Genomic DNA, 27740 nt, shown 5'->3' on the forward strand with positions numbered 1-27740 from the left:
ATGGATGTCAATGGGTTTGTTTCCAGACCAACCACAGAGCAAATTTTCTGGGTTTTTTTTTTTTAATCTTTCTTTCTTATTTTCTACTTAATTGGACGTGTAAACAATAGACATACAAATGAAGATGTTATCTCAAGTCACTATAGCTAATCACATCACATTATTTGCTTCTGTCTGCCTAATTTTACTTTTCTTCCCAAAATACGGGTGCTATAATCTATAGTATTTTCATCATAATGTAGTGAGCAGCACTGAGTGGATGTCCCAGACGTGCTGGTGGTCAGTCCACACATTTGTGAAGTCCATCCCGACGGCTGCTGACCTGCAGTCTGGCTACAGTGTGCAGAGCTGCTGTCTGAGTCTCTCTCTCTCTCTCTCTCTCTCTCTCTCTCTCTCTCACACACACACACACACACACACACACACACACACACACCGACATACACACACACTCACATCTCACTGAAAACTCAGCAGGCAATAAGTCTGGTTGTGCCGCCCCCCCCCCCCCCCCCCACACACACACGCACCTCACTCCATACCACCTTCACCCTTTCCCCCTCTCCATTACTTCAGAAGTCCCTTGCATCCCTTGCTTCACTCACTTCCTTCTCTCTCTCTCTCTCTCTCTCTCTCTCTCTCTGACTATTTTTACATATATGGATGTTGTTTGCTATATGATTCTGACCCTCTCACAGCTGATAAGTATAACATAAGGAACATAAGTGTCTCCCTCCCTCTGTCTCTCAGCCCCTCTCTAATGTACCCTCTCTGCTAGCCTACCCTCAGCCCTAACTGCCCCAACACTGCCCCAGTGTGTTGTGTGGGTCACCCTGTCCAGTTCCTTGGCAGTTCATATTCATTCGCTGTGACACATGGCAGAAAATCAAAGCGCAGGGTGCCAGCATCAGGCCAGGGGGAAAGATCAACACTCCTGGGGGCAACCACCATGCCGCCTGTGTCTCGCCCCAAAGGAAAACATGGCTTTGTCCGATGTCCCCCCACCCCCCTCTCTCTCTCACACACACACACGCGCATGCACGCACGCACGCACACACGCACACACACACACACACACACACACACACACACACACACACACACACTCACACACACACACACACACACACTCTCTCTCTGTCTTACACACACTCTCTCATACACTCCCTCTTACTCTCTCTCTCTGTCTCACACACACTCTTGTACTCTCTCATACACTCCCTTTTTCTCTCTTCCTCGCTCTCTCTCTCTCACACACACTCTCTCAGTGTCAATGTATGTTATAATGCAATCTCTCTCAACACAGCTACAACATGATGTCTTATGTTCAGTCGTTTCCTCATTCTTTATTGGTAGTAGTTTTCTCTTTATCTGCTGCCACTTTCTCCTTTTTTGATTTTTGTCAGGAAGATACTCCTGAAGATTGCTCCCTCCTATCACTTTCCACACCCATTATATGAACTCCCATCACTCAGCTGCTGTCCTATAGTGCGTTTGTCATGGTGCCCTTATGGCTATGTATATAGGCTAGTGAATGTGTGACTCTATAACAAACTCTTTCAGGACTAACACTTTGCCAAACCCTCACTATCAACCTATTTGACGGTGTCATTAACTACCTGTGGCAGTTTCTTTTTTTCTATCTGGACTGAAAACACCCAAGTCCTCCATAAAAACACAAGTTGACTATCATATCACTGAATTGAGTGAAGAAGAGACGTTTGGGAACTTTAGTTGTGCTGAGTGGCACTGTCGTGGTTCTTCCAAGTGCAAAGGCACATAAATATATTTTACTTAAATAACATCTCATGACATGCAAAAAAAAAAGTTAAACATGCGCACGCACACACCTTCTTGAGCTGTAGAAACGCATGCTACATTTGCATCTAATTTCCACTGTGCAGTTAAGCGAGAAGATTTGTCCACAAAGAGACAATGGGGTTAAATATTAACCTACGCGAAAGGTTGGAACTAACTAAACGGAACTTGGGACTAATCGTCTGTTATGTGGGAAAAAACACAATATCGAATCACAAGGATGAAATACTATGGATATTAATTGAGCAACACTATCCTCTTAATAAAAACAGCTCGTTTTGATTACCTTGCATTTCTGAGGAATAGGTGAGGTGGCATTGCAGTACCACGAACAGAATAAGCAATTTTGCCAGCAGTCCGCGGAACTCCACTCTGCGCGTTTCTGCTCCCATTGATAGTGTTATCCTCGACACTTTTACGCGCAGTGGGAAAAAAAAACTTAGAAATGTTTTGCAAAATAAAAAAGTCTGCTTGTTTGCTGTGGACGTCTGCACTGTGCGCTCTTGTGATAATGTGGGCTCCTGCACAGCTGACCGGCTGAGTTGGTGCGCTGACCTGCGAGCTTGGCTGAAGAATGTTCAACGGATGTCTTGATGCCGACTCACTCCGCTTGGGGTACCCAGAGCCGAACACGTTCCTCGTGCTAATGAGAAACAGTTGGACCGCAGGCGACAATTACTGTGTTGGGGGAGAAGAGAGATCTATCATCGGGCTATTGGAAATCTTGGAAATTGAAAATCCAGCTGCTGCCCGTTCTACGATGCGTTTCCGAACCACACCACTATGCCACGCGATTCCCCCCTTAAAACACGCGTCTTCCTTCCCTACATTAATGGACGCTCGTCAGGCAGACCTCATTGTTTGATGATGTACCGTAAAATTACTCACTAATTGCTGATAGATACAACTACAGACTGGATGATCATGGCCTGTTTAAAGCCCCTTCCTCCACAACTTGGTTTTCCTTTGCAACACGTCTCCAATATCCTCACCAAACATCCATGAATTTGACTGTGGTGTTTATAAACGGGCTTCAGTTATTTGTTTGATTAACTTTTTTTTGTTTTGTTTAACGCACTGTTAATGTAATGTATTCATGAAGTAGGCCAAACGAAAATTTATCATCATTAGTTCTCTGGCCAAGTTTATTCACAAAATAGCACTCTCATCTGATAAAGAACATTTGTCTAGTTTCATTGAGTAATAAGTATTAATTGTTCTTTTCACTGTGGCTAGACATTGCAGTGCCATTACAGTTGAGCTGCATGACTCTTTTGACATCAATTCCGAAGCCTAACAGCTCACTCCTCTGATAAACATTTATTCCTAATTTATGAACATAATGATAACATGTTATGGCAGGCTCGCATATACACATTACTGTCTGCCTTAACTCATTCAGTGCTTTACCAGGGCAGACTGGAAGAAAAGTTAAAATTTAATGGAATCACTTACTGTAGAAAAATGTTACTCGAAAGAAGACAGGGGTAGTGAACTGCACTAGAACTTTTTTTTGAGTGTAAGTGCCTTTGAACCAGGATGACACTGCCAACATGTATAATTGCCCCTATCCCATTTTAGAGACTCTTTGTACATGGACCATTGTGACACACAAACCACAATTCTAGTTAAACATCCGACTGTGGCCAATCTGTGGCCAATAAAATGCATCTTGTTTTGCTAAAGCCCTACATGCGCCTAGTTTATTTCTTGCTTGTGACTCATACTTATGTTCAACTTCAAGATGTAGATGTGTAGGGCTCGTCTAAAACAACCTTCAATGTCCTTTTAATATTTTGTCAGATACAGAAAATCTTAACATTTACACTTATTAACATGTAGTCATTTAGCAGACACTTTTAATTCAAAGTGACTAACACATGTCAACTATATTACAAAGGACTATACACTGTCCCTGGAGCAACTTGGAGTTAAGTGCCTTGCTCAAGGGCACAACGGTGGAAGCCGGGAATTGAACGCACAACTTTTCAGGCTACTGCATGCTAGCCCAGCTCTTTAGCCACTACGCTACCACCACTCACAGGATGCCTTTCATTCGTGTCCTTCCTTCCTCAGTACTCGTCCTCACTGACCTACATAAAGAATGATGGGGCGGCAACAATGGGATAGTCTATCCAGGGTTACTTATAGATCAGTGGGTAGGAGCCTGGAGGCCCGAGCATCGAGGATCGAGGATCGAGGAGAGAAGTTGAGAGGCACCCACAGTCTGCTGTGGTTGAAGGTCTGGAGAGAGGAAGAACTAGCCTGACGAGCCAGACCCACATCAACATGTAGGGTCTGGAAGCTCACCATAGGCAGGGCTCAATCGGAGGGGTGGGATAAACTGTTGTCTTTCAAACTCCCTCTCCACATAATAGGATTGCGCTACAATCAATCATCTTCTTGTTTTCAAGTAGCAGCAGTAGCAGGATGGGGCAACCACGCTTAATGGTCGCAAATTATGGTCGCACGTCAGTCATCATTATGTTAAACCCGCCCACCAACTCTATACACAATGTGATTGGCCTGATCGTTGTTTCACATTTCCAGCTCCCAAGTCAATGGAGAGTTGCTAGACTACCCCAGGGGCGTCTAGATTTCTAGGCTAAGGAGGAACGGGTTCGGAGACTAAACACACTAAACACAACTGAGTCAGGAGCCTTTAGTCTGTGAAAGATGACTTCATTTTTTTAATGACCTGAAATCAAGTCAATCAATTCTGTTTGCCTGAGTAAAAACCTGACAAAACATAAGTCAATGTGTTTTGAGACCTGAACCGAAAAATAATGACAAACTCTGAAAAAGAGGTATACAGTACCATTACGGTGTCAAGATCAGTTGGAGCGTCTTGGTACAGTACAATACCCAATCACATCAGTGTTTCCCTGTTTCAGCATAGCAATGAAGCCATGATCTGATGGCAAAAATATTGAACAAATAAAAAATGAATAACAGCAATATTAACAAAGGGCATGTCCTACATGTGGCATAGTGTTTAACCAGTGATTACTCATGAGTGAGGTTATTTGTGCTCTTTGGCAGATTAACTTAAAAAACAAAAACAAACCAAAAAAAAAAAAAGGAATGGGAGAAGAGAGCTGCAATCCCCACCCTTCGAGTCAAAGTCTGTCACACAAACACCTGTTCACTTCTAACTGTGGCGTCCCCTACGGTCTCCATCATCTTCATCTCCCTGGTTCTGCTACTCATCTTCCTCTGCCTCCTCCTCCTCCTCCTCCTCCTCCACGCTCACAGGGATGCTCTCTATCGCCCCCTGGGGCCGGAGGTCCTTGAGGGAGATGATGCCCGTCAGGATGGCGTAGCCCAGCATAGCACCAATGGCCACCAGCGCAGACAGGAACTGGTTGCGTCTCTTGTGGGGCTCGTTGTCAATGTCCCCGCCGTCAGGCTGGACGGACATCTTGCGAGTGGGTGGCTCTGAAATGGACAGAATGTGGTTTAGGGGGTCAGTTGATATTCAGTTCGAAGTCCGATGTCACGGGCCCAACAGCTTTTACGTGAAAAGACGTTTACTAGTGTAGCCTGGCAGTTTTTGCAACTTGTAAACTTTGTCATCATCATCTCTGCGCAAAACAAAATCGCTAAACTTTAACAGAGTAATTACTGCAGCTGTGAAGATGATATCTTCAAGGGTAACTCCAAGGCTTCCGCGAAAAATAGGATTTCATTGGGTTGAGGCAGTCAGTAGTAGATGACAATTTTCTTAAAGGCTACTCAGAATAGCGGAAAAATTATTACATTATCAAATTGGTCAGAGTCAGACACAGGAAATTATGTAACTTTTGGGCAGAGGTGGAAAACCCCAGCTTCAGAAAGTAAAAGTCTAATCATGTATTGGTTCTATCTGTGCACTTAACACAGGTGATCTCGTCAATTGGCTGCTCTACCTTAGAATCAGCTGGTTTAAGTGAGTGGTTGGCACAGATATGTGGTAGGACTTTTACTTTCTGAAGCTGGACTTTTCCACCTCTGCTTCTGGGTTGCATTAGGCCGCACCGGACCACATCAGTCAAAGCATTGACCGGTTTGGAGAACAAGCTGGAACTAGACCGACTTCGCTCTGACAGAGACAGGTGGTGCATGATGTGTGCGCTGTGGAGAACTGAAGCATTTGGCCAACAGCGCTGTTACATTTGTGAGTGTGAAAGTCAGTTTGCATATGTTTTGGACGACACAGAGATAAAACTGATAAAACTGTTATTGCAAAGTGAATACAAAATGAAGAGTACAAATATATTGAATACTGAATAACGTTTACACAGGAATAAATCATTAAGAGCACCAACACTCCCAAACATTGCAGTCTCCGACAATTGGTCAACAACAACAGTCGATGACTGCCGTTGCTAGCCCATGTCACTTAGGACAAAAGTGTCCACTTGTACACTCGACCTCAGACAATGTTAACCTTTTAAACATAGCATGAAAACGGTCACTAACCTCGGACATCAGAGGGGAAGTAGAGGACGAGAATGTTGGTGCAGAATTGCCGCAGGTTGTTAAGAGATGTGAGATGGTTCTGGAGTCTCCCGTTAGGTAGTTTGATCTTCAGCAGAGGAGCCAGGTGGCCGAAGACGTACGCGTCCAGAGACGACGGCCTGGAGACAAGCACCAGATGGACATCAAATCACAGTGTATCTCCGTCTCTCAGTAAACGTTCACATTTAAATATTTAACTTGCGTTCCCATATGTCATCATAACATATGGTGAATGTTTTTTATTATTTCAATTTTCAACGCAATTTCACTTCTAGAGCTCCAAAACATTACACATGTCTCATGGCGCTTTACAGAGTGTTAAACATTCATTATACAGATACCTCCATAAGTATTTGAACACATGCTAAAGTTGCCTATACAGAGGAATATAAAATCATCTTTTGGAACATAGGAGTTCCAATACTTATGAGCGCTGTATTTTAAGGAAAAACATTTATTTATTTACAATAAAATTATTTATTCACAAAGAAAATTGATGTCCTTAAAGCAACATTTAAGAGTTTTTCGTACAGTAACATAATGTTTCCAAAATTATTTCAGCGGTTCATCAACTCGTAACAGGGTGAACGGCACTTCTGCATTCACTTCGCGGCCCTCTATCGGTTTCCAAAAGGTGATTTTGTATTCCTCTTTATAGTCAACTTTAGCATGTGTTCAAATACTTAAGGAGATGTATGTGGGAATGGGGTATTTTTCTCCATCGAAGGTCACTTACGAATCTCCGAAGAAAAACTTGTGTGACCCCAGCCGCTGCGAGAGGAGGGTCATGCACTCCAGTGCATCCTGGTAGAGCTACAGACAGATGGACGTTTGGTTACAAAGCTGACCAATCAGCACTCCCTCTTCATATCTTCTGTTTAGATCCATCCATCTATTCATCTAGCTTATGCAAGCATTACATCATGGCTAAAACTGAAAACGTTCAAAGCACTATAATAACCGTAATGATCCAACGCACCAGTGTAAGCAGTGTAATTGCATGCAATTGCATGACATTAGTTAAGCTACGTGAAAAAGTGCAGTGGGCACTCTTTGCTCCCTCTCCTCTTTTCATTACCCTCCTTCAGTTCCAGAAACACTGATGCCAGTGGGTGGTTGCCACAGTAACCCAACGGTTAATCCCATTACCTCAGTGTTTTGTAAACAGTGGCCATGCTTAGGCTAGTTTTCATGAAGCCTGCTTGACCTCCGGGGGTCATCCATATTGGACTATGAATGGAAGAAGATCCTTTCATCAAATAAAGTGGAGACCGTTTATAGTAGCAGGCCATGAGTGATGCGCTAATGCACCTGGTAAGGCCATCGTGGCATATCAAAACAGCCATCTCCACGGCTTCATTATCGCCATCATTCTATCATTCATTACCCACCTCCCTCTATCATCCCCCCTTCTTTTTCCTCCTTCACTGACCTCTTTTTCTCTCTTTTTCCTCCATTTGATTTTTCTTCCCCCTTTCCTGTCGTTGCTTTCTCTACCACTGTACGTGACCGCTCTCTCACTTATCATCTTAATCATCTTCGATCTGCGTTTACTGTCTCTCCCTCCATTATGTCTTCCTCTTTGTCTTCACTCCATCACAAAGATTATGATTCCAGTGACGTTTGTTTTCAAGTGGCTCTGACTAATGGGGGCAGCTTCAACAGATTCAGTTTCTCTTTCGCTAAATACTGTGAGATGTGGCATTGGGCCCTGGCAGAGATCTACGTTCTCCAACCACTGCCTCACCTCCCTCTCCAGATGCTCCTCTGGCTCCTGCAGTGGCTCGGTCAGGACCATATGCAACGCCCCCCCCCCCCCCCCCCCTCCATCAACACACACACTTTGCTGCTTTATTTATTTGTTCTTTAATTCTTAATTTCACCCATTTCTTCTTTCATTTATTTTTTCTTTCTTTCCTCCTTAACTTCCATTCTTTCTTATCTTTCTTTCTTTACTTCTTTCTTAACTTCCTTTTTCATTCTTTCTTTAGTCTTTCTTCTCACCTTTTCTTTATTCTTTCCTTCCTCTGCCCTCACCTCTTTCTCCAGATCCTCTCTCTGCCCTCACCTCTTTCTCCAGCTCCTCTCTCTGCCCTCACCTCTTTCTCCAGCTCCTCTCCCGGCTCTAGAAAAGGGTCTCCCCTGACCAGCCGCAGTCTCTCCATCTGCTGGTTGTGCATGCGGTTGGGCAGCAGGAAGTTGAGGGGGAAGGTGATGTTCTCCGCATACCAGCGGCGTGTCACATCCACGTAGTTCTTGGCATCCACCCACAGGGTGTAGATCTGAAGACGAACATACAAAGCAAACAAACAAACAAACAAACAAATAAATAAACACAACAATCATAACCATATACAGAACCTAAGAAAAGCAACGGGCACTGGCGGAAGAAAAATGAAGCCGGAAGATGGGGGAAAAATATACGGAGGGTTAGGAGAAAGGAAAAATATACAGAGACTTACTGTAGGAGAAAGGGAAAAGGTGTGGAGGGTTAGGAGAGAGGGGAAAGGAGCATAATTGTGCTCTTAATAAGTGATTGCTCATCAACTTATGCTTTATTCATTCTTCCATACAAATGTATTTGAGCGCCGCTGGTTGGGCAGGCAGCTCACTGCTCCGGGTTAATGTGTGATTCACCTCGCTGTGTGTTCACTGTGTGCTGTGTGTGTTCACTAATTCGGTTAAATTGGGTTAAATGCAGAGAAACGAATTTCCCTCACGGGATCAAAAAAGTATATATTCTATTCTATTTGTTCACGTTCATGTTTTGGATTTAAATGGACATTATGTTGAAGCAGAACACATTCCGTGCATGCAGGTGTTTAAAAGGTTAGGGCTAACTTAGCCCAACCATAGACATCATCTCAGGACTGTAAGGGTCAGCAAGAGGGACATAAAAGGACAACCAAAGGCAAAATAAATAAATACTATTCACTTGGAAGGTACCAACAAATAATCAACATCATTTAAAGTTTAAGTCTAAAATTTAAGAGCTAAAATTCAGTAATACTGTACTGGTGTGCAAACACAGAATAGGCTGGAAGAGGGACATGGCAAGGTCATGGACATAAATTACATAAATTACATAAATTACTGGGTCACGGTTAGTGATATAGGTCAAAAGGGCTGGGTCAGAGGTCGCGATCAGTCAGGAGTCAGGTCAGGTGTTGGAGTTTAGAACAGAGAGTTACGTCGCTGTCAATGGTGGATGCATTCCTTGTGTGCGTCCTGGTGGGAAATGCCTTGGAGTATCATAAAGATCATAAACGCTTTCATTTTTCGACAGACTCGTACAGTTTGGGATAAATGTGCGCAAGTCAACAAAAGTTGACTAATCGCTTTTCAGCCTCGGAGCATTCTGCCCTTTTCTTAAGTCTTATGTGCCATGAAGCCATTTACGCGTTTTGGGAGGAACTAAAATCCTGTTTTTTCTTATGTATACAACTCTTGCACGCAATCAGCCACTGACTTAAGCACTTTTCCAGCTAAGCACTTCTGAGGGCTGCATTGAGGTCAAAATTGACATTTAGCTAAGTCCATTCTTTGTTAGGCTATGTGAAGACGCATCGTTTTACTGTACACCCTGAAGCAAAGATTGTAGAGCGCTCTGTTTTCACATCTTTGCCCTGATCTGCGGACTGAATGTTCCTTGTACCTTATGCACCTTACCTTACCTTACCTTATCTACTACCCCAATCCTCCAATAAAAATGCATCACAAGAAAATACATTACGGCCCCAGTCGTGGCGCGACTGGCTGGGGCACCTGCACCGCACGCCGGCGACCCGGGTTCGATTCCCGCCCCGTGGTCCTTTCTGGATCCCACCCTACTCTCTCTCCCACTCGTTTCCGGTCACCCTACACTGTCCTGTCTGATTAAAGGCATAAAAGCCCAAAAATAATCTTTAAAAAAAAAAAGAAAATACATTACACCTGCTCTGCTGCTCCTGCAAAAACTGTGAGAAAAGGGCCTTAGTTGTGTAGGCTACTTCAGCGGAAAAAAAAAAACGATGATGCTCAGAGCCTCACTCTTCCATACTACTGTATGCAGGGACATGAGGGTTTGGAGAGCCTCAACCCACCACTGACAAGCCAGTGAGGACAAGGAGGAGACCCAGCGAGACAAACCGCTGGAAGGCCATCATCTTTTCTGACTAGACATCCTCTTCCTGCTGTGCCAACACGACTATGTCTCCTTTTATAGAGGAAATGGACGCCTCAATCCAGGCAGTGTCATTAACACAATGAGAAGGACCTAAAGGCCAGCCAAGTCCCCTTATCACTTTTTCAAGCTTGGAATTTGCCAAAATCTAAATTGCTAACAGAAAATACAAAGGCGGTTTGGATAGACTGTAGATCTGGCTAATTTTGTTAGCATGTCCTTTTAGGTTTCAATTCTGGCTAACCTTGTGAGAGTGGAAAAAATGGATTGGCTAGCTTCTTAAACATCAACAGAAATGTGTTAGTCAGTATCCGTGAAAATGACTTGATTTTGCAAGAAATAAGGATAACATTTGTGAGAAAGTAGGAAAATACCGCTGCTACCAGGTATTTTCCCACTGTGGGATAAGTGGGACTGTGTGAGCAAGCTTCAAAGGTCACACCGGGACAACTTCTCAGAAGTAACGATATCTGCTACTGACTGGCTTGTCGGGAATTGTTCATTTGGTTCATTTTTAAAAAGATGTCCAACATTCCTAAATCCTCAGGGTTCCACCAGCTCTGGCACAGCCTAAAAGTCAAACAGCCTTTTCACATTTAGATAGCAATCAAAAGGCACGGCAGGGCGGCTTCTCTGAAACACTGACAGACTACTGTGTGTGTCTAGGGGGCAGGTAGCAGTGTAATGAGGGGCAGATGCAGAGGACAACGATGAAGACATGAAGGAGATGAGAGCAGAGAATGTGGGTACAAGTGTCAGTGGGTAAAGGCTGTAAACATTATTAAAAGAAAAACACACAGAAGATTAATAAAAACATGTGATGTGACTAACTTAAGACTGCAATGATTACTCTATCAGTTGTCAACTATGAAATGAATGTCCAACTATCTTGGTAAATAGTTAATTGGTTCATTTAAGGCTTTTTTTCTTTTCTTTTCTTTTCTTTTTTTTTTTTTTAAAGGAAAACGCTTCACAATTCTCTGATTGCAGCCTTCTAACCTTGAATATTTATAATAGTGTTTCATGAGTAAGTAAGAGGAGCTTTGCTAGCGGCACCGCTATTATTACATCACCTTTACAATGGACTGCTTTGAACATTACTTCATCATTTTGAGTTCAAATTTATAAAGAGCTAAAGAGCTGAATTCATAACAGTACATGATGCATAACTAATGGAGGCCTTTGTTGATGCAATCACTTCTAGGGAACTTGGCTAGCATGCAGTAGTCTCAAAACCTAATGGGTTCGAGGTACTTAACCCCAAGTTGCTCCAGAGAGACTGGCTCCCTATAAGTCACTTAAAAGCTTGTGTTAAATGCATAAGTACGTAAATTACACCTCCATTAAAATGTTTGTTTTAACTTTTTTTTTTTTTTCTCACTCATACCAGTGCAGGGAGCAGTTTTTCTTCCAGCAGCGAGACGAAGGCCAGTGTGTCGGCTCCTTCCTTGGCTGAAAGGTCGTAGTCTGCATTATACTTCTGCAAAGAGGGAAAAACACAAATGACACTTGTTGTGTTAAGTCACAATCACATGTAAAAGTGAGCTATATGTTGTAGAAATACATATAAAAGTGAGTTATAATCTCTGTCTCCCCTGTATGTTATCATTGTAATTTATGCTGATGTATTAATGTTATTGTTTATCATTTCAATTAGCTACTATAATTATCCATAATTACATATCAGACCCTGTTCTTAATATTTACTTTTCATGTTAGGAAGGCAAAGGGCAAAACTTTTGAAACAGAACAAAAATGCAAGACACTTTTTAAACACCAGCTGTGTATCAAAGCCCACGAGGTCTCCACGAGACCCGGGGGCCCATAAACGTCTGTGCCAGTACCCACTGCCCATAAAAACCATGTGCCAAGGCCCACAGCGGGCACAGACGTTTACCACTACTCTGCTCAGTTTGGTGCTGCCAGGAACCAGTGGCATTACTCTGCGTGTAAAAGCAAAGACACTCCACTCATTACTCCTCAGATCCCAACTCACAGAGACCTAAAAGAGCCCCTTTCACACCTCATTAACACGCTGCTTCCTTATTTACCAATAACAAGCCCATCGAGGCTCAGCCCGAACTCGGTCAGGCTCCCGTGTCGGCCAGGCACAGCGCTTGGTTGTGGTCTTATGCCAAACAGAGAGGTGCTAACTGCATTCTAATGCGAGTAATGCCTTCCATCTGGGCATCACACATGACGGAGTGGAATGAATTGGATTGAGGCGGACGGACTCAGAGTAGAGCAGGTGAGAGGAGGACATGGCTCTTAACGGAGTTCTGGCTTTAGGTGAAGTGCTCACTCAGTGCAAGTGACATACAGTATATACACACACACACACACACACACACACACACACACACACACACACACACGCACACACATTTGGCTGACGCTTTTTAACCAAAGCAACTTACAACATGGTAAAAACATTTAAAGATTTTAAGAGCAATTCAACAAACAACAATTTAAAAAACACAATAACTGCATCAATGAGTGTAGTAAGTGCATCAATGAGTGAAATTGTCTGTAGTAGTGCTATGAGAGGAGATGTTCTCTTGAAGAGTTGGTTTTTCAGACATTTTTTGAAGATGGCGAGGGATGTCCCTACTCTACGTAGTAGGAACTACACACACACACACACACACACACACTTGGGAGGCCAACTGTGGTCTCTCTGATTGCTAATGACTTGGTAAGGAATAGATTGGTATGGTAAGGTGTCAATGATAAGTGTTACGTTTTATATCAAGGTCTATATGGTGAAGGAATGAAATGTTTTCCTTTCTACCATGCATGGTGTCAACCACCTCCCCCATCTTCCTCTATACAGCATATTGTATATATACTGTACGTATACTGTACATAGGGACACCTCAGCTGTGGCCATTATCTATCATGCCCAGGAGGGTGCAGTGCGATAGAGATGTGGTTGTGAACGATTATAAGTAAACATAACAGTTTACAGAACTCCTAAACGTCTTCCATATCTTCACTACGTCTTACGTAACAGACCAGACCTGACGGTGTTGGAGCACACGTGTCATATACAGCCATGGAACACAAGGTGTTTTCGCTGACGCTAACGCTGTTTATGAGATTCCTCGAGAAGCCATAAAACAGTAGCGTACCTTATCATGAAGATGTTTGGCTTTTGCTGCGCTAGGCCGTCTGTGCTTTAAGACTGTGATCAAGTCTCGGTTAAACACACACGCGCACACACTGAACATAGGGTGTCTGCAAGAGCTTTGCTGACGGCATACCGTGTTAATTTCAACCTCAGGGACAGAAGGCCTCTGTAGCATCCTGTTCCACGATGACTCTACGAGACCATCAAATGCCTCCAGATGTCAAAGTCTGAGTGTTTCCTGTTCTAGACATGCTGTAATTGCTGTGTCCATATGCATGTGTGAGTGTGTGTGTGTGTGTGTACATGCATTTATTTAACAGTGTCTATGTGTGTCTGTGTGCCCATATGCATGTATTTAACAGTGTCCATGTGTTTGTGTCCATGTTCATGTGTTCGTGTGTGTGTGTGTGTGTGTGTGTGTGTGTGTCTATATGCATGCATTTAACACAGCTCTTTTCATGGCTTTTGTGTATTTTTATTCGAAAGCTTCCTGTTTTGGTGAAGTCATCATTTGAATAAACCGGGGTAAAAAATCACCTGTTTCCAGAGAAGCAGAACTTGAAATTTATGCTTCTTTGTCTTTTCCTTTAATACACTGACAATCCTCTTCATCTGTTTCCTCTCCCTCTATCTGCATTTGTGTGTGTGTGTGTGTGTGAGTGTGTGTGTGTGTGTGTGTGTGTGAGAGTGTTTGTGTTGAGCTTTCTACGGGGCTTATCCATTTAGGACTTGAGGTCGCTCACCTGTTTCCGGAGGTTAATGATGATCTTACTGGGCTGTGAAACACTACCGTCCTCCCTGGTCTTCAGTGCAGGAAGAACACCTACCGAAGAGAACAGCACATAAACCGTATGGACCAGAGCACTGTCATAATGTTGAGGAATCTTACAGTAGGGCCGCTCGATTATGGTAAAAATCATTATCACAATTATTTTGTTCAATATTGAGATCACGATTATTAAACGTGATTACTCAGTGATTTTGGAACTATTATCCACATTCAAAATGTACATTTTTTACATTTCTAAATTGAATTTGAGATATAATCAAACAGGGAAAAATACACATAAAAAGAAAATGCACACAAGAACTCAAGACAAACGGAGAGCGTTGTTATGAAACTGAATATAGCAAAATAATGATTATATTTTGATTATGTTATTTTCATAATAACATAATCAGTCATCATCACGATTAATCGATTAATTGCACAGCTTATAGTATCTTACTGTATATCTTACAGTATAGTACAGTTTTCATGGTTTTCAGAGAGTGAGAGTGAGTGATAGAAAAAACAGAGGACACAAAAGTGGGTGAGAAGCAGCATTTGAAGCAGACACAGCAAGGAGCTAGTTAGCTAGTGTGGAGGAAGTCAGGTGATCGATGACCTTTTGATCTCTGACCCTTACGACCCGTGGCCCAGTGAAAGTGAGAGTGGGGGTGTAAAACCTCCACTCATCGTATATCATGCAGCTCCTCTCAACCACAACTTCCTTTTTTTGGGGGGGGGGGGGGGTGTTGCTGTATGTAGGTATGTAGTATGTAGGTCTTCTGGTGGCGGATCACAGGTAAATAAGTATATGTAGGTTTTTTAGGGGAGGGGTCACGGGTAAATAAGTATGTAGGTTTTTTGGGGGTGGGGTCGTGGCTAAGTATGTAGGTTATTGGGTTTTCATGCAAAGTGGAGTCAAGTGGTTCCATCACCCGCTGGCCTCCCCGGTAATGATCCCGCAACCTTTGACCCCCGCATTACTCTGTCAAGGGGAAAGTGTTAAAATGTTTTTCACCACTTTCAATTCCCCCCACTCAACAGTTCCACCACTTTCATTCATCAAGTTCTCTTTCTCTCACCAGACTGTCAGTCTTAGTGCAATGCAGACTCACCGGTGGGACTCCTCCAAGGGTTGGTGATTTTGTGAACTTTAAGTGGTGCCCCAGCAAACTTGGCATAGGCCTGAGACAGAATGAGGGAGAGGAAGAGAAAGAGAGGGGATAGAGAGACAATGCAGAAAGGAGAGAGAGAGAGAAGAGAAGAGGTGGTGAGGAAGAGTTATGTTGCTTGAACTTGAACACATCCAATCAAACACTTTTCAGATCTTTTGAAACCTTTTAGCATCAAAAACCCACTGATGCTGAGTGATCAAAGAATATTTAATCCCATTAGAAGAGGGGTGAAGATTAACAGAGGATTAGGCTTGTCTGATTCCCAGAGAGTGAGGCAGACCACACCACAAAAGCCTGCAGCAGCAGGCATGCTGAAGACCAAGGTCTCGGGCTATGCTGAGAGCACAACTGTAGCAACAACTGTGTATGGAGCGCACACTGCAATTAGGACCCGTGTCCACCAATCGCAGTGACTGTTTTCTGTACAAATTCTGTGAAGTTCAGTGTTCACAGCGCTCAGTGCCCTTGGCGGAAAAAAAGCCCTCAACGCTGACCGCGCTCAGAATGCTCAACGTTGAAATCTGTTCAAACTTTTAGAACAGCGCCGGGCTCGTCAATGTCACCTCTCTCTCTCGACGACCAATCAAAGTTGAAGAGGGGGGAAACCTCTCAACAAGTGCTGAGAGCGCTGACTGACATGCTGAGAAAAGGAGGTTGAGGACAGCACAAAAAAACGTGATTGGCGGACACAGGGCCTTAACTTCCACTATAATCAATGGAACTCGCTACACCAGACGCAAGAGCAGCGAGGATGTGCTGCAGACTAGGGCTTTGCAATTAATCAAAAGAATTGATTAATGATCGGTTATGATTTCCGGATATGAAAACAACATGGTTGAAATATACCGATTATTTGCTGTTGAATGCAGTTGTTTCCAAAATCATTGAATAATCGTGATCTCAATACTGATAAAAAAATAATCGAATTATGATTGTTATTATCATTATTATTATTATCATTATTATCATTATTATTATTATTATTTTATTTTACCTCTATTGCTATTTGGTGCAGTGCATGCAGTCAGTGAATGCTCCACTTTAGTTGGCATTCTCAGTGTGGCCTGGACCAAAGACCTGCTTTTCTTCTACAACAACCAGCAGACACAACTGAAGGCCATTTTGAGGGAAATGGTGCGTCTGGACCGACTCCAAACTTGTCAGATTTGTAAACAGGTTTAAGTCTGCATCACAGCTGCATGTCATTACAATGCACAAGCATCCATAACCACAGGGGCTGACAGGAATCTGACAGCAGCAGAGGCTGGCTAACCCTCCATGGGGTGGCAGGAGGACTAAACAGAGAGAGAAAAATAGAGAGAGAAAGATAGAGAGAGATAAATAGATAATGACCACACACATGAGAGAATATATAAAAAAAGACAGCATGACCACAATAGTGAATGAAGTGTGTGTGTGTGTGTGTGTGTGTGTGTGTGCGTGCGTGCGTGCCTGCGTGCCTGCGTGTGTGCGTGTGTGCGTGCGTGTGTGTGTGTGTGTGAGAGAGAACAGAGAAGAACGCTGAAGGATCATATGAGGCTTGTCTGAGGTACAACCCCCCGTTTGCCTAACAGTCAGGAAACCACTATTAAAAACATCAAATGAAAATATCCCCATCGGCACATTCCAGAGTCTCGGAGGTCTGTCTACCCCTCAGCCCCCATCCCCCCTCCCCCATCTTGTATTAACTGCTTTTGTTTATCTGGCAATATGAAAACAAAGTGTAAATTTGACAAATGACAAATTACTCAAGAAACAAACAAGCCTCTGGTCATAACTTTACCACCGCACACTAGACCATGAGAGTGCGACTTTCTGCCGGTAAGGTCTTGGTTTGGAAAGGCCGAACACAACCTGGGCCTTATAGGATGGAATAGGCATTTCTGGTCAAAGCGAGTCTTAAATCCCTCACACTCTTACGTCATGCTGCTCCTAATCAAAGAGCAAAAAGGGAGCGGAGGTTTTGAAGTCAGACGGACGCTCCTGTTGCGCCTGTAAAATGAGGCCCTGGATGCCAATCTCTGAGCCTGAGCAACCAGAGCTCCAGAAGCCAACAAAAGCTGTGCATCAGACCAGGCAGTATGAAAACGGGAGAGAGAGAGAGAGTGTTTGTGTGTGTGTGTGTAAGAAAGAGTGTGTTTATGTGTGTGTGTGTGTGTGTGTGTGTGTGTATTCGTGTTTGAGTGTGTGTACGTGTGTGTGTGTGTGAGAGAGAGAGGCAGAGACAGTGAGAGAGAAAGAGAGTAATGGTGGGGCCCTCAGCAACTCCCCCTAAACTAAACAAAAGCAAACACATAAAGATCCAGATGATGCTGGAACATTTTGCGGTCCTGTGTTAACAAAAAAAAAATGTCTGAGCTGCGGCGGGAGATCGTATGACACGTCTGCACAGCCAGGAGCCTCCAGCCGCATCTCCGCGGATTTAAGAGACTTCACAGCAGCGCTAGCCTCGAACACCTTGAGGCACTCGAACAGATATATTCAAGGGTAACGTCCAGGCTTCCACGAAAAATAGGATTTGATTACAGTAGGTTGAGGCAACAAGTCAGTAGTAAGAAGACTATTTTCTTAAAGAATACTCAGAATAGAGAAAAAAAAAGCTTATTTGACTGTCTATGGAGAAATACAAGTGAGTCTGAAAGCCTTTGGACCCGGAAAGAGATCTATTATCCCATTATTACATCACTTAATAACCGAATAGCACTACAGAGACCTGCCACTATTTACGCTTTGTGTAGCCTAGAGTTCTATGCAAAGCAGAGTATAACAAAAAGTATGTTTCACAAAAGTGACTTCTTCTATATGTTTTCAAAGCACCACTACATTCTATCTCCCAGCACATACTACCCTACATAAACACCGAGATAAAAGCCCACCACTCTTTAGACGGACCACTGAGAGCATACAACATGAGGTCCAGCTCTCATAATTAGGGGTCAGTCAACCGCCCCCATCCCATGCCACCCCACCCTCACAGACTGACTGTGACCACAGCGTCTCCTTCCAAAAGTATACCCATGGTAACGGGACACCGTATCCTGCTCGGCCATGTCTCCTGAGTGTGCTTGGTAACCGTAAACCGTCGCTCTGTCTCTGCTGGTCGACTCCAGAGACAGGAAATGTCTCCGCGTGAAAGAAAGATTAGGGAGGCTGGGGGGGGGGGGGGGGGGGGGGGGTGAAGAAATAAGTTTAAATATTTTCCTACCATTAACTCAAGGATTACCCATGTCTGGTGAAGACAGCAGGAGGGAAGTTAGGCGGGAGAGAAAGGGGAGGAGGTTTACTGGATATGTTTATTCAGCTAGAATATGTCCGAGGGGGAAAAAAAACCTTTTAGGGAGTGAATAGGGGTCTCCTGCTAAGTGACAACTTACAGAGCCATAGTAAGGGGCTGCGGCAGCTCTAATGGCAGCACAAGGCCAGCTGCATACAGCTGTTGTGCTACTGACCCACTGCCCTGCTAATCTGGTCCAGTAAACGCATAAGACTCTGAATTGACAGGGGACGCAGGAGAGGAAATCTCCGCTTCTTGCCCCAGGATGGGATTACATCACTGCCGTCTGTCACAGTGCCAACATTTCTGGAGGGGACCTCTAAGCTAAGCGCATATATCCTGTCTATTAACTCAAGAAGTAACAGATGTAATATGCACACACACACACACACACACACACACACACACACACACACAGACAAAAAGACAGAGAGGCACACACACACACACACACACACACACACACACACACACACACACACACACACACACAAGCAGTAAAACCAACATTTAAACTCAACAGTACCCCTGAATGATGGATTGTTCATAGGAAGCCATGCGTGCCTAGACATTTTTGGGGAGGGGAGGGGACTGGTCTTTGTATATTTACACTGTTTTCCCTCTGTTTGTTGTCCCCCCCTCCTTTGTCTTAGCAAGAACTATGGAGTGCTGCTATTTAGCCAGCTGTGACAGAAAGCTGGTTAATCTCCTCCCTCAAACAACAGGCACACAGGAGTAAATAAAAAAACAAAGCTAAATTATATAAAAACAGAACCATTTCTATAACAGCAAAGCAATTATCACAAAACCTGACTTGAGGACTGACTGGCTCCAGTTACTTGTGCTTAGCTATGTCAATTAATTGAATGTTACTGTTGGGCTATATAGTCTTTGTGCTTCAAATACTCAATTCATTTACCCAGGAACAGACGGGCTACAAAACAGGTGCCCTGCCTGATGGAATATGTTACTAGGCCCTTGGCTGTTTGACCCCATGGCATTTAGGCAACATGTGTTTATCAATACTCTACCTTCTACACACGTCCTGGCGCAACTGCATCTACAGTGACCAACTCCAATAGGACATTAATTAAATAAATAAACCCAATCGATGCAGCCAGTGAGCCGTTCGTTTTACAAAGTGATCTGATATAGGGAATGACATCCCCTGAGGCAATTGTAATTCATTTGACATTTCAACACACTAGCAACTCTTGTCCACTGATGCGTTCATGCTAATGCCTGGTTGCCTATTTGCTGTTTCTTTCTAATGTTGTTCAGGACAGGCAGCTTGTCACAGAAAATAGCGCTGACAAGTGTCCCACATAGCGTAAAACACACCTAGCTAGCTCCTCTATGACACGATGGGCGGGTCACCTCACCGAGACAGCTACTGGATATATCTGGCGTACTTCAAGACAAAACTTGCTTCCAAACTTTGCAATTCTACCGCTGCTCCACTAATATGACCATAAATCGTGAATCTTACCAGGACAGTTAAACAGTCAGCGTCTACAGAGGGTAAACCCCAGTCGCCTTTCCAACTGTACAACTCCAAGGGGGCAGCCATGTTTTAGTGACAGAGTGACTTTTCACTCGGAAGTACTTCGTCGTCACTCTGTTGCTGTTGCTATGGTTTCTGTCGATGTCAGTGGACTGCAGTATCTCACCATCAGACCCGGTTCATCACACAGTGTAGGTGTCTTTAATTGTATGGAGCATGGCAATGTCTGTCGGAGCAGTCAGTGTACATGAAGATTTGTTTTAAACACCAAGGTAGACAAGAGAAAAGAAGGTTTCAACAGAGGAACCATGTCATTATGTTTACACACTCCTGCCGCTGGGTGGCGCCAAAACACTAGGCAATTTAATTCAGTTCCGGAGGGCTATGGGAATGACCCAAAGATTTTATACAGTCTATGGGAATTACACTCTTTTTTTTCATTGCCAAAGCATAACAATAGCAATAAACACAGTATACGAACACAATGATGATGTTGATGATGGTGATGATGATGATGACGATGGTGTTGATTGTGTGTGTGTGTGTGTGTGTGTGTGTGTGTGTGTGTGTGTGTGTGTGTGTGTGTGTGTGTGTCTGTGTGTGTTTGTGTGTGTACACAGGTGTGCACATGCATTTACTTGCAGTTGCAATGATGTGGCCAACGTGTTCATCCATAGTACAATGGACATGTCTTTGCACGGCCTGAAACTGTGTTCTTTATGGCTCTGATTTGAGAAGAGAGACTACACATATATAGCATATGACACGACATTCTGTCTTAGTCTGAGCACAAGAGTGATGAATGGGTAGGCCCAAAGCGGTAAAGAAAAGTGGCGAGTAGTGACACTCCCATAAAAGTCTGGGAAAGAATGGAGGCGCTTTTCCATGCCAGTTTCTGGATGATGGATGTTTTGAAACTTAAAACAGCCAATCACTTGGTCAGTAGTCAATTAGTTAATTGACTGCGCCCTCCAGGATCCAGATACATCCCACCCTCCTGTGATACAGCCATTCAGCACAGTTTTTTGGAACTTTTGTGGTGATATCAAAGAGTGTCTCAAGTCAGCTCTCTCTTGGCTCTAGTTCTATACTTTCAAATATGTAGTCTAGAAGTAAGTATTTCTAAGGTTACCAATTGGGTTATGTTTATTAAGGAGAACTCTTTCTGTGTTAACAATTACATAAACATTAAAGCCTTTTTGGGAAATGATTACAAATATTAGATGTGTATGGCTTTTCTTTTGTCATATGCGCTAGGCTTTCTGTAGCTCCATCTCACACAATGCAGTAGATGCAACATCTGGGGATTCACACAACTGAATTTCACAATCACACTCTCATTCCAAAACATGTGTTCATAATTCAGGCATCCTTCCCTCATTTTTTCACTAATTTGGCCTCCATTGATACCACTAGGTGGCGCAATTGAGATGAGACTAGCAGAGCTGAGGCCATGAGGCCTAGTTGAAAGTTTGCTGGTAAGAAAATTCAGTGGTCGCGTGTGAATTTCACTGATGTAATATTGAACATAGACAACGTTACAAGACACAAACGTGACAAGTAACACCAAGAATTATATACTGTAACACCATGGTACAGGCGATGGTAAATCCCTCTTCATTCAACAGGGATGAGTGTGGAGGAAGAAATAAACAGCAATGAAAGTAAGATACTTAGATACTTAACACAGATGTTTTGTTTATTGCATTTGAAGGCTTGCAAACATCACCTCTACAACATCTAACAATGATTACATTTGATTCTGTAAGCAGATTACTGAGACACCTGGTGCTGACTGGAAGCAAGGATCACCTGTGCATGTGTGTGGAGCCAGGCTTCGAGCTGCTCTGGACGTGTCAGTTGAGCTGTTGATGTGACAGAGGTTGGAAACCTTTTGATAACATATAGTTTACTTAACCATAAGGCCTATGCTTTTGAGCTGTGTGGGGATACACCCTCTCATCTTTTCACCTTAAGCCATGATATTGTTCATGTAGGCCTGCAGCATTCTTGACCTAGTCCTAGGGCATTGGCAGACCATGCTTGTTCCGAGGACAGGGAGCTAGTCTCTTTTATATGTCTCTTAATTCGGTGTTGAAAGATTAGATTACAGATTACATTCAATTTTATTGTCATTGTGCAGAGTACGAACGAAATGCAGTAAAGACAACGAAATGCAGTATGTATATTCATACACCTTAGAAATACAGTAAGGATTGTGGTGATTCTTTTGAGCTAGCCTATAATCTATCTAGAATGTTAATCCCAGACAAAATTGTCTGTGAGTACACAAAGGTGAATGCGTCAATTGTTGGGCACGTTGTTCTCTATCATGCTTTCCGTGGCTAGATCTGGGTAACATAACGGAATATAACAAATTTACTGTCACTTTGAGGACCACTAAAGTATCTATGTATTTTCAGCTGTGAAAATGTAGGCTAAGTGTAAATTGGGAAATGAGAGTGTAATAACACATGTTGCTGAATAACATCAGCTGACCAAAACAGTTAATAACAGAAATATAATATATAAATGTATGGCTTGTATTTCACTAAGGGGTCATAGGGGGATTCCGGTACAGTGTGTACTCTAGGTTCGTTTAAGGCACATGAGTCATAACATACAACATGTTGGGGTAAACGTAATTGAAAGCAATAATGTGATTGGTGAACGGGTGTTCCCCACAGCCTTTGTTCCAGTCTCCAGACTAGCACGAGAAAGCCACTCCTTTCGACTCCCCCTCCTCTCTCGACAGCAGCTGCACACTTGCTTAGTGCTACAAGCCATGAGGTGTCCACGCGTCGCTTCACGTCAGCGATTGGCTGACGCTGGCGAAAACAGGGGATCTCGACCAATGGGAGAGGTGTGCACGCGCTGAGCCATGCTGTTCATTCCTCTACCACATGCACAGTGGAGCTGATAAACATGTCCCGTGAATCACTGGCTGGAGGCTCGGCATATATATACTGTGTGTAGCTATTGCTGAGGATACAACTCCACACTGCGATGATACACGGATACGCTTGAACTTGACAACCTTATCTAGTGCTTTTAGCACACGGTTGCTCATTATAGCCTCTTTTGATTACTGTCTTCACAAGACAACCGATATTATTGCTTTTACTTGTTGAATGCACTAAACATTCAACGATTTAACACATCGGAAACGTCTTTTTGTTACCTTGACTTGGATATAAATCAATTAGCAAACATGGTTGCCATGACCAAGAGAGTGAAGACCTTTGAAGTCATCTTCAGCGACCCTAGCAAGGCTTTCTACAGCGGTGGGGACAAAGTAGCCGGGAGGATCGTGGTTGAGGTGAACGAAGTAACAAGAGTTTCGGCTATGAAAGTCTGCGGAGTCGGAAGCGCAAAAGTGGAATATGCCAAAGGAAAGCAGAGATGCCGAGAGGAAATTGATTACCTGAAGTATGAAGAAGTGGTTCATCTTGATGACCAGCCAGCTGGTAAGTTTCAGGATTCAAATTGTATAAACGTTGAGGGGGTGATGAGGGGCTACAAATACCACTGAACCCTATTCTTTTCTGGTGTTAGCTGATGTATACAGTTACTATGGCCTGTGTTAGCTGCTAGCTTGTTAGCTTTATTGAACCATCAGTGAGTAAATCTATTCACTACGCAGTAAGGAATCATTGTAGGCAGTGTAGGGGATGACATCTAATGCTAACATGAACCTTACCTGTAAAGATGGCTTGCCCACAGGCTCAGATGATTGACCTCAGCAGGGTTGAATAATGCCTTACGTGGTAGTGAAGAATTGTTAGAATTGATAGTGAAGATCTAACGCCAGAACAGCATTCTTAGCCCTACTTGTATTGCACTTGAAGATACTTAATGACTGAATCCTCATTGATGTTTTGATTCTTTTCTGTGTGCAGATACTGATGGATCAGTTATCCTGAGACCTGGGAACAAGTACGAGTACATGTTTGGCTTCGAGCTTCCTCAGCAAGGGTAAGTGTCCCTTAACATCAGTAGCAAACACTGACCTACAGTGAGTTATTATTATGTATTACATAGATCATAACATGCAGCTTCATTGGAAGTAATGTGCTACTTTTTATTCTTTTCAGGCAAATTGTGTCCTCCTACAAGGGCAAGTTTGGCTTTGTGCAGTACTACGTCAAGGCAGTGATGGAGAGGCCCGCTCAGCCTCCTCAGGAGTGCAGGAAGAGCTTTGAGGTGGAGGAGCCTCTGGACGTCAACACTCCTGACTTGCTGGTGAGCATCTACACTGCAGCGTGGTCTTTAGTAGTGGCGGTGGCATTAGTGCAGTTGATAGTAGAAATGCACTTGACCGCCCTTGGGGTTATCAGTCTAGATGGCTTTAGTGGGATTACTCGGGAGGCTGTAGTGTGTTTTAGCTGTGTCAAATCCTGCTCAGCAGAGCTCATGGAAAAACTTGAATGGGCATGGATAAAAATGGCACTGCCAGGAGTACCAGCTACAACTAGTGGAGGTAGCAGTCTCACTGTAAAGATTATGTAAAGTTAAATGGCAGTTGCCTTGATGTCTAGCAATTCCCTTCTGTAATAGATAGATAGATAGATATCTATTATATATTGATATATTGATCCCCAAGGGGAAATTCAAGAATGCTAGGTAGCTAGGTGTCAATAGATGGGCTTTAATGGGGGGAAACTGTGTGAATTGATGTGTAAGTAACCTCCATCTTCCCCCTCTTCCCTCGACAGTCCCCCACTGGCGGCATGAAGGAGAAGAAGGTTACCTGCATGTTCATCCCCGACGGCCAGGTGTCCCTGAACGCCAAAATCGACAGGCGCGGCTACTGCATGGGCGAGGACATCAGCATCAACGCCAAGTTCGAGAACACCTGCTCGCGCATCGTGGTGCCCAAGGCAGCTATCGTGGCCAAGCAGACCTACCAGGCCAACGGCCGCACCAAACTCTTCCGCCAGAAGCTCTCGTCCGTCCGCGGCAACCACATCATCTCGGGCATGTGCGACGCATGGCAGGGCAAGACCATCCGCGTGCCCAAGATCAAGCCCTCCATGTTGGGGTGTAACATCATCCGCGTGGAGTATGCTCTCATGGTAAGTATCTGTAATCACGCTTGACACTTCCCTGTTAACACCTCTAAACATAGATGTAAGCCGCAGGGCCTCAGTGCCAATGCGCTGGGTGAATTAATTGGCATTCCCAATGTGGATTCAGCTGCACTAATTCCACCAGTTAGACTACTGCTTGTGCCACCCGACCTTGCTCTAACTCTGCCTTCCTTCCCTTCCTGTCCAGATCTACATGCACATCCCCGGCAGTGAGAAGCTGATCCTTGAGCTGCCCCTGGTCATTGGCACCGTGCCCTACAACGGCTTCGGCAGCCGCACCAACAGCATGAGCAGCCAGGACGGCTCGGTGAGCAACGCCTCCAACAGCTGGGTGTCGCTGCGTATGCCATCCAGCGCGCCCCCCAGCTACTGCGACGTGACGCGCGACGTTCGCCTGGACCAGCCGCTCACGCCCCTGCTGGACGACTACGATGACGGCGAAAGCCCGATCTTCATGAACACGCCCCAGTTCACCTTCCCCCCACCTGCCTACACAGAGGTGAGACTCCACTCAAAGATCTTTGACCTCTCAAATTACAGAGTCACAAGGTGTAATTAAGGGAATGGAACAAATGGTTTACTATTCTGCAATAAATGTGTTATAATTGAGTCATATTCAGGTCAGTGGATTTTCCTAACCTCCCTTCTCCCTTTGTGTTCCATAGGTGGATGAGGAGTTCAATGGCAACATGCGTATGCTGCAAGTCTGCTGAACTTTCTTCTACAACCCCCCACTGGATTTGTGGTGGGGGTCGCTTTCCACTCATGGCACTTGAACTAGTTCACCAGAACGAACTCAGGAAAGAAATAGGCTCAGACAGCCCATTTTTGAGGCCTTTGGAAAAGAACTGTTGGTGGTGTGATTTTCGTGGTCACCAGGGTCCAGGAGACCAGTCGAGAAGGGGAACAAGAAAGTTTTTTTTCGCAGAAAGAAAAAAGGAAGTTGGTGCTACCCTGTGCCTGCACTGTCAGCAATCATAGTTATTACTTTCGCAACGCCACCTGAGCTGAACTCTCTAGCACTCTCCCATTTCCAACCTTATGTTGCTGTTAAGGTTCCAGTGCTTGAACGGAGGCCCTGCAACAGTCGAGCGGGGCGCTGAAGTTCGCTGTTCTTACGCTGCTACCCCTGTGAACTTTCAGAATTTGGGTGAATCCAAATGTACTGCTGAGAATCGGAAGCATGTCTTGTCTGTAATAGTGCTAGTTATCGATGACATCGACACTCCATGACTTTCTCTTCATTTGGGACTCGTGTCCGTCCTTCATAACCTTTGTTGTCATTCCATTTTAATATCATGGGGCATTTCATTTTGAGGAACCATCTTAGCACCTCCTTTGTTCAGTTCTGTTGTATTTTATCGATCACTTAAGTGTGTTTTTGGAACATTGGTTGCAATTATGACATATACTCCATAAGGTGATGTGAGTCCCCTGCCTATAATGAAGGGGAAGAAAATGCAGAATTTAGACCACATAATATGGCAAACCAGTGTTGTCTTTGATAAGCTCTTATTTTCCTTCATGATCTTGATGCACTTTTTTTGTAATGTCTCCCCGTCTTCCATTTTATGTCTTTCCATACACTGTATGCGTAGATTAGTCAAACAAGCAAAGAGCACATCGTTGTGATCTACCCCATGACCTCTCACTGTATGGTGGGCAGAAACCTCTTATTTGTAAGGGCTAAAACAAGTGGTTGTATCTGGTTCTGAGTAAGGGCTTGAATCACTAGGCCAAAAGAAACGTGTTGACACTACAGAGTGCCAAAGCAGGATGTCTAGTGGTGGTGCACTTAGTGATAAATTAGGAATGGCACCCCCACACAAAAAAAGTATCTTGTGGGAAAAACAAATGTATCATTTCACTCAGGAATCATCATTATATTTTGATGGTAAATGTCAAGTTTATTTACTTGTGCTATGTTTTCTTCAAACTTAACTGCTTGAAAAGCTTCAAAGACTGATCTGTGAAATGCACATGTTTTTGTACATACATGTCTTGGAAAGTGTTTTTGTATTTGAGACCCTATGGGTTAGTTTTATATAAAAAATAAATACAAGTTTCAAATGCACTTGATTTTGTTTGTTAACTTATTGGTTTAAAGGCTTCTTGGCTATTTCTACATAAATGATTGTGATATTTAGAGACTTAGCGAAAGTAATCAAGAGATTATGAGATAAGGAATTATAGGCTGTGTCCTAAACAGAAGGCAGCTGCCTACTTCCTCGCTACTTAAACTGTAACAAGTCACTAGCCATAGCAGGCATCAAGGTAGCACCTATTTGTTTTGGACAGCCTAACAAGATGACAATACA

At 43.7% G+C, this 27740-nt stretch overlaps 3 protein-coding genes across 3 annotated transcripts in view; 1 reads left to right on the forward strand and 2 right to left on the reverse strand.

The window, feature by feature from the left end:
* Positions 1-2210, reverse strand: part of LOC134073146 (thrombospondin-3b-like) — a 16559-nt gene extending 14349 nt beyond the window's left edge. Inside the window, exon 1 of the mRNA XM_062530131.1 lies at positions 2105-2210. Within this exon, the coding sequence (XP_062386115.1) occupies positions 2105-2210 (106 nt within the window). The remainder of the gene's footprint in view (positions 1-2104) is intronic.
* A 2126-nt stretch (positions 2211-4336) lies between these two features.
* Positions 4337-20441, reverse strand: mtx1b (metaxin 1b). The gene is made up of 8 exons (XM_062529187.1): positions 20318-20441; positions 15495-15564; positions 14354-14433; positions 11868-11960; positions 8418-8600; positions 7055-7131; positions 6280-6437; positions 4337-5256 (listed from the first exon to the last, which is right to left on the reverse strand). Exons 1-8 carry the CDS (start codon positions 20396-20398, stop codon positions 5021-5023), a joined length of 978 nt encoding a protein of 325 aa, XP_062385171.1. The 5' UTR covers positions 20399-20441; the 3' UTR covers positions 4337-5020.
* A 2868-nt stretch (positions 20442-23309) lies between these two features.
* On the forward strand, positions 23310-27496 carry txnipa (thioredoxin interacting protein a). Its single transcript, XM_062528804.1, has 6 exons — positions 23310-23799; positions 24232-24307; positions 24427-24574; positions 25048-25407; positions 25610-25921; positions 26088-27496. The coding sequence occupies exons 1-6, from the start codon at positions 23544-23546 to the stop codon at positions 26133-26135; spliced, it is 1200 nt and encodes a 399-aa protein (XP_062384788.1). The 5' UTR covers positions 23310-23543; the 3' UTR covers positions 26136-27496.
* Positions 27497-27740: the final 244 nt, after the last annotated feature.

Source organism: Sardina pilchardus, chromosome 24, assembly GCF_963854185.1.
Source record: "Sardina pilchardus chromosome 24, fSarPil1.1, whole genome shotgun sequence".
In the NCBI taxonomy this organism is placed as follows: Eukaryota; Metazoa; Chordata; class Actinopteri; order Clupeiformes; family Clupeidae; genus Sardina; species Sardina pilchardus.

Bases quoted from the DNA above. Each gene is read 5' to 3' on its own strand.
- mtx1b (XM_062529187.1), bottom strand. From the start codon at position 20,398: ATGGCTGCCCCCTTGGAGTTGTACAGTTGGAAAGGCGACTGGGGTTTA. The intron at 11,961-14,353 runs GTGAGCGACCTC...CCCTCTTTGCAG, and splicing joins TCATTAACCTCCGGAAACAG to AAGTATAATGCAGACTACGA. The intron at 6,438-7,054 runs GTAAGTGACCTT...GCTTGTCTCCAG, and splicing joins AAGTTTTTCTTCGGAGATTC to GCCGTCGTCTCTGGACGCGT.
- txnipa (XM_062528804.1), top strand. From the start codon at position 23,544: ATGGTTGCCATGACCAAGAGAGTGAAGACCTTTGAAGTCATCTTCAGC. The intron at 24,308-24,426 runs GTAAGTGTCCCT...TATTCTTTTCAG, and splicing joins TTCGAGCTTCCTCAGCAAGG to GCAAATTGTGTCCTCCTACA. The intron at 25,922-26,087 runs GTGAGACTCCAC...TGTGTTCCATAG, and splicing joins CCCCACCTGCCTACACAGAG to GTGGATGAGGAGTTCAATGG.